General features: G+C 48.0%; 1 protein-coding gene across 1 annotated transcript in view; it reads left to right on the plus strand.

The window, feature by feature from the left end:
* Window positions 1-5,954, plus strand: part of ABCG8 (ATP binding cassette subfamily G member 8) — a 19,138-nt gene that overhangs the window by 1,580 nt on the left and 11,604 nt on the right. Inside the window, exons 2-3 of the mRNA XM_007113598.2 lie at window positions 3,260-3,361; window positions 4,956-5,106. Coding sequence (XP_007113660.1) covers window positions 3,260-3,361; window positions 4,956-5,106 — 253 coding nt within the window. The remainder of the gene's footprint in view (window positions 1-3,259; window positions 3,362-4,955; window positions 5,107-5,954) is intronic.

The following is a 5,954-nucleotide window of genomic DNA, read 5'->3' on the forward strand; positions in this document are numbered from 1 at the left end:
GGCCTGCGCGCCCGGAGCCTGTGCTCCGCAGCGGGAGAGGCCCCGGCAGAGGGAGGCCCGCATACCACAAAAAAAAAAAAAAAAAAAAAAAAAAAAGTTATCAGTCAAATTAAAAGCTATTAAATAAAATAGTTTTTATCCCCTTAGCTTGACATACCTTCTTCACAACGTGGAAGGCCCAGGTGTAAATTGAAAAATTCTAGGATTTGTGGCTTCCAGCCCAAGCCACTGCCTGTCTCCCTTATCTGCCCACACCCAACGCCACACATGACCACACACACCCCCTACGTGGTCACCCCATCCTGCCCACCCACATTGCATCCATACCCTCCACAAACAAATGCCCCTCTGGCCTGGGGTGCTCAGGAGGATAGGCTTGGGACGAAGTTCATGCAGCCCTGGGAGTGGGCTTGTGGCCACCTGCACAGGGAATTCGGGGGTCATGGGTACACAGAGTGTCAGGTGCCCTCGGGCCCACAGGCTCCACAGTCTGTGGGCAAAAGCCTGGCCAGAGGAGGACAAGAGGGACCCAGGCCTCAGTGTGGAGTCCTCAGCATGACACTACTTTTCCAGGGCACGGGCTCCTCATCTTAGAGCAAGGAACTTGGGTTCTGCGCTCCCTGAGTTTCCTTCTCCTCTATGCTTCTGACTCAGGAATTTGATCAGAAGTTAATACAAGGAGAAATTACAATGTAGCCCAGCAGCAGCCGAGCTGGTTACCTACAAATAAACCTGCTTTTGCTTTTTTGGGTGTCACCTGTCAGAAATTCAAGTGATGTTCTGACAGTCATACTGATTAAGATGTCAGCCGAATAGATATTTAAGCATTTGAAAAATACAGAGAGTTTGTCAAAACCTCAGGAAGGCTCTAACAAATCCTTCCCGGGAGCCAAGGAAAATATTTCAAAATGGAACAGAGGTGGTCCCCAGCCTAGCCACGAATTCTCTTCTTCTGAAAGTTGAGCGGTCTACGCAGCTCTGGATGGCACAGGCCCTTGATGGTGGCTGGGGCCCCTGGCTGGCCTGCGCCTGCCGACTCAGCCCAGGAGCAGGGAGCATGCACCTCTCTCCTTCCTTGCATCTGTCTTCCCATCTGACACCTCTTTCCCCAGGGCCCCTCCACCTTCTCCAAGCTCCCGCCTGGAGAGTGGAAGCCTCTAGGCTTAAGGTCACCGCCACATACGGCTCCAGACTCCAAAGTGTCCAGCCCTCCTTTCTCAGCAGCACCTCCACCTCCAAATCTAACCTGGGGAGATTCTGGCCCAGCTGTTTGTTGCAGAAGCAAATTCTGAGCTAACTCATACCTTCTACAACTGACTAATGTTCCTCCTGCAGATATTTACCTTTTAAGAGCAAACAAGCAGGATGCATGTTAGCCCAAATGAGTCTCTCAGCAATGGACAGACTTTCTGATGGTTTAACCAAATACAATAGGAAAACTAGGCAGTGCGAATGCTGGTTGTGCAGGTGGTGACTGACGGCAGGGCTGCAGGGCTGACCCGCCGGAATCCAGAGCTGCCCATGACCTCCCCACCAGCTTCATTCTCCAGCTCTGAGGGCATGACCCTCTCGCCTCCTGCAGCCGGGGGTCGAGGTGAGAGCGGAACTCTGGACTTCTCCTCACGGACACACTCTCTCAACTTGAAAACATATTTTGAAATATTTCAGACAAAGCGGTTTAAAGAATGGTGAACTCCCATACCCATCACAAATTACCAATAGCTTTGAAGCCCATCCACACCCCCTACCCACCATGGGCACTTCCCTCCTGTAACCCTTCCTATAACCCAAAGACAGCCCTTCTGCTGACTTAGCTGTTGATCTTTCCTATGTTTTTCTATATAATATAGGATCTTTACTGTACTAGTTTAAACATTAAACAAGGTAAGTAGCTATGGTCTGCTGTTTCCACACTCTCCCAGAACTCTGGGGGCTACTCACAGTGAGCCTGCAGCAGACTGTCCCCCGTATTTACTTCCCTCCACTTCCATTGGTCTCAATGTCCTTTTTAAGGACCTTTTACCTCCAACATTGCAGGGATGCTTTGACAAAGACTGCTGGATGTTATTTTCACAGAAGTCACAAGCCATGTTGTTTTCACATAAAGCACACACGGACGCTGTGGAGACAGGGAAAAAATAGCCTGATCGGGTGCTCAAGGTCAGCCTGCCTCTACGTCTGGCCTGTCTTGCTCCATCCTCATCACCTGTCTCATCCACTAAAATCCAAGCTTCTCAAAGACTGTCTTTTTCACAGTCACACCCCAAACTCCAAGACTAAAGCATGATGTGGGCCCCCATAAGTATTTGTTGGATGCTTGATTGATTGATCGAAGGAACACATCAGTGGGGGAAGGGCAGCTCTGAGGGAAGATCGGAATCAACAGGAACTTGTTATCAACAGGAACTTATTAATGAATGCGTACTTTCCCCTGCACTACTGCAATGAAAGAAAAATTGAATATGTTAAAAAAAAAATAACAGAAATCTTATGAGGCAGGTTCTTCCTTGCTTGGGCCTCAGTGATTTAAATGATTGAATTGATAAAATAGAAGGAATTCAGATCTGCAGATGGTTAATATCATTCGAAGTTATCAGCTGATACCAGGAAACACTGATGTGTTTGATGTACATTCAAATAAAGCAGCACTCCGAAAACAGCAACAAGATGGTGATGATAGGGCCTTCCTCTAAAATCCCCCAACAGCATTTTGAAGAGCTCTGTTGTGAAAAATCCTTACCAAGATAAGATGCAACTTTTCTAATGGTAGTGTCTTCACAAGTACTGAGCACTAGCTTGTTGACAGCTGTCTTCCTCTCACATGCTGGGTACGGAAAGTCTGTTTGGCATCAGGAGATACTAAGCCAGATGCACGGAAGAGAAAGTTAAAGGCCAGCCCCCAGCTCAGGTCTTCTCTGAGCACAGAGGCTCACAAAGCTCTCTCCAGTCCAGGGTCTGGGTCTCTTCCAAGAGAGACCTGCGTTCAGGTTCCAGCAGCCTGTGGTTGAGCTTCTCTGGGGCCAGAAGCTGTGCTGGAGGGAAGCCCCAAAACTCTCTCTGCAGAAAAGAGGAGCCCTGCCCTCATGGATGCTCCTGTTTTCTCAGAGCCCTTGGGCTCCTCCTGCAAATCCATCTCTTGTCCACTCGGGATCTCACCCACACTAGCTCCTGCTCTCACCTCTCTGGGTCTCCTCTCTCTGTTTTCTCCTATGTCCTCCTCCTTCTGAAGGAGCCCCTCACCTGTCGTGTCTCCCGGCAGGGCCTCCAGGACAGCGTGTTCTCCTCTGAAAGTGACAACAGCCTGTACTTCACCTACAGTGGCCAGTCCAATACCTTGGAGGTCCGAGATCTCAGCTACCAGGTAGAGCCACACCTGAGTGCAGGTGGGAGGAGCAGGTAGGGAGGGCCAAACAATTCCCCAAGTGGAAGGGAAGGGTGAACCCACCTGGGGGCCCTCTGCCCGAAGGACGGAGTCCAGGCCACTGTGATACCTCACATTTTGGGTGCAAGCACCACGGAGACGTCCCTCAACTACACATATTGGAGCTGGAGGTTGACAGGCATGAAAAAGAGAATGAGACCTTTGTTGAAACATAAAGCCAACCATGTGAACCCGTGGGAAAAAAATCTCTAAAACTCATTTTCAACTTTATCTTTTCAAATTATTTTAGACTTTTGAAAAGTTGCCAAAATAGTGCAGAGTTCCCATATACACTTTGCCCACCCTCCCCTAATTTTAACATCTTGCTCACCCATAGCACAGTGCTCAAAACTAAGAAATTAACCATGATATAATACTATTAACCAAACTAGACTTTATTCAGATCTCATCAGTTTTATATACATATACATACACATATGTGTGTGTGTGTATATATATATATATATATATTTTTTTTTTTTTGTAAAATGTACTTCCCTGGAGCTAATAAAATATCAGAGTGCAAGGACTGCTGCCCTTTCAGAGGCTCTCAGGAATCTCCTGGTCAGATTCAAAGACCCCTATTTCCCACGCCTCCCCAGGGCCAGATACCAGGCGGCCCAGGCAGAACATGCTGAGACCTGGGATGGTAAACCCCAGAGGCCCAAGTCTGGCTTCCTGGGGAAGTGAGTTAGAACAAGCTGACAAGCCACACCATAACCTTTCTCTGCTCTGCCACTTACTAGCTGTGTGACCTTGAGCAAGCTACTTCACTGCTCTGAGCCTCATCTGTAAACAGGGATTAAAACAGTACATATGTTATAGTAGGTTTGCAATGAGGACTGAATGATAATGGATATAATAAGCAGATGAATACAATGCCTTGCACACAGTAAATGCTCGATAAGTTATTAGTAAATTACTATTAAATAAAAACATTGTTTTGCTCCACGTTGTGTTTTTTTTTATTTTTTTATATTGTGTATTTTTTTTTTTTTTTTTTAGGCTGCATTGGGTCTTTGTTGCTGTGTGCGGGCTTTCTCTAGTTGCGGCGAGTGGGGGCTACTCTTTGTTGTGGTGTGCGGGCTTCTCATTGCAGTGGCTTTTCTTGTTGCAGCGCATGGGCTCTAGGCATGCAGGCTTCAGTAGTTGTGGCTCGTGGGCTCTAGAGCGCAGGCTCAGTAGTTGTGGCTCACGGGCTTCACTGCTCCGCGGCATGTGGGATCTTCCCAGACCAGGGATCGAACCCATGTCCCCTGCATTGGCAGGCAGATTCTTACCACTGGGCCCCAAGTTAGTCCCTCCATGTTGTGTATTTATTTTTGTTCTGCTATTACACATGCTTCCCAAGTCTTCTCTTCAGACTTGGAAATGACAGCTTCAGGTTCTCAGCATGGTGGGGTCCACCTCCATGTTTGATAGAACCTGAGTGGGCAACCCCTCAGGCCTGTTGTGTATCAGCAGGAGGATATCTCCTGGAGGGAGCTGAACAGAAGTGAAGCTCTCTGAGGAACCTTTTCATGTCTCCCCACAGGTGGACATAGACTCCCAGGTGCCTTGGTTTAAGCAGCTGTCTCACTTCAGGATGCCCTGGACATCTCACAAGGACTCTTGTGAGCTGGGCATTCAGAATCTGAGCTTCAAAGTGAGGAGTGGACAGATGCTGGCCATCATAGGGAGCTCAGGTACCAATGAGGGCAAATAGCGGGGCAGTGGGTTCTCTCTCTCCTGGGATGCAGAGTCGTCCCTCAAACAAACAGATGCTCTTTACAGAATGCTTTGCTGACCAGTCGAATAATATAGCAGAGTGATAAGAGCACAAGTTCTGGGTCTGACAGCTGGGTTCAAATCTCAGCTCCTCCATTTACTAGCTCTCAGGCAGTCACTGCCCTTATGAATCATGAGTGGGCCTCTTATGGCTACAGCCAGAGTTTTGGTCCTTCATTAATATCAAGGTAAGGCCTTTCCAAGAGCATCATGCAGCTTTGGAATTGAATGTTCTTTCCAGGGGACTCCTCCACCACAGGAAGCACTCATCGATTGCTCTCCCTGAATCAGATTCCTGTTTTGGTCTAACAATGGGTAGGCACAGCCCCTGCCGCAGTTCACTTCTCAGATACCCCAAGTCTTAGCTCAACCTTCAACCATCTGCAAAGATCCAGATTTTTGGAGTGCTTCAAAAAGTCACTTCTGCAGGTCAAACTTAAAAGTGTAGAATGCCAGAGCTGGAAGGGGGCTTGAAGAACAGAGTTCATTCCCTTCCACACTGTATTCTACCTTTCTTTCTCCTGACCAGCCTGGAAGCATCTTTAGAGGAGGGTTTTCAAATTACCTAGTTCTCAATATTGCTAGAGTATCTTCCTGCCCCATACCACTCCCGCTTCATCTGACAGACGAGAAGACCAAAGTTTAGAAAAGAGGAATGATGTCTAAGGACATACTTTTTTTTTTTTTTTTTTTTTTTGCGGTACGCGGGCCTCTCACTGCTGTGGCCTCTCCCGTTGCGGAGCACAGGCTCCGGACGCGCAGGCCC

Source organism: Physeter macrocephalus, chromosome 12, assembly GCF_002837175.3.
Source record: "Physeter macrocephalus isolate SW-GA chromosome 12, ASM283717v5, whole genome shotgun sequence".
Lineage (NCBI taxonomy): Eukaryota > Metazoa > Chordata > Mammalia > Artiodactyla > Physeteridae > Physeter > Physeter macrocephalus.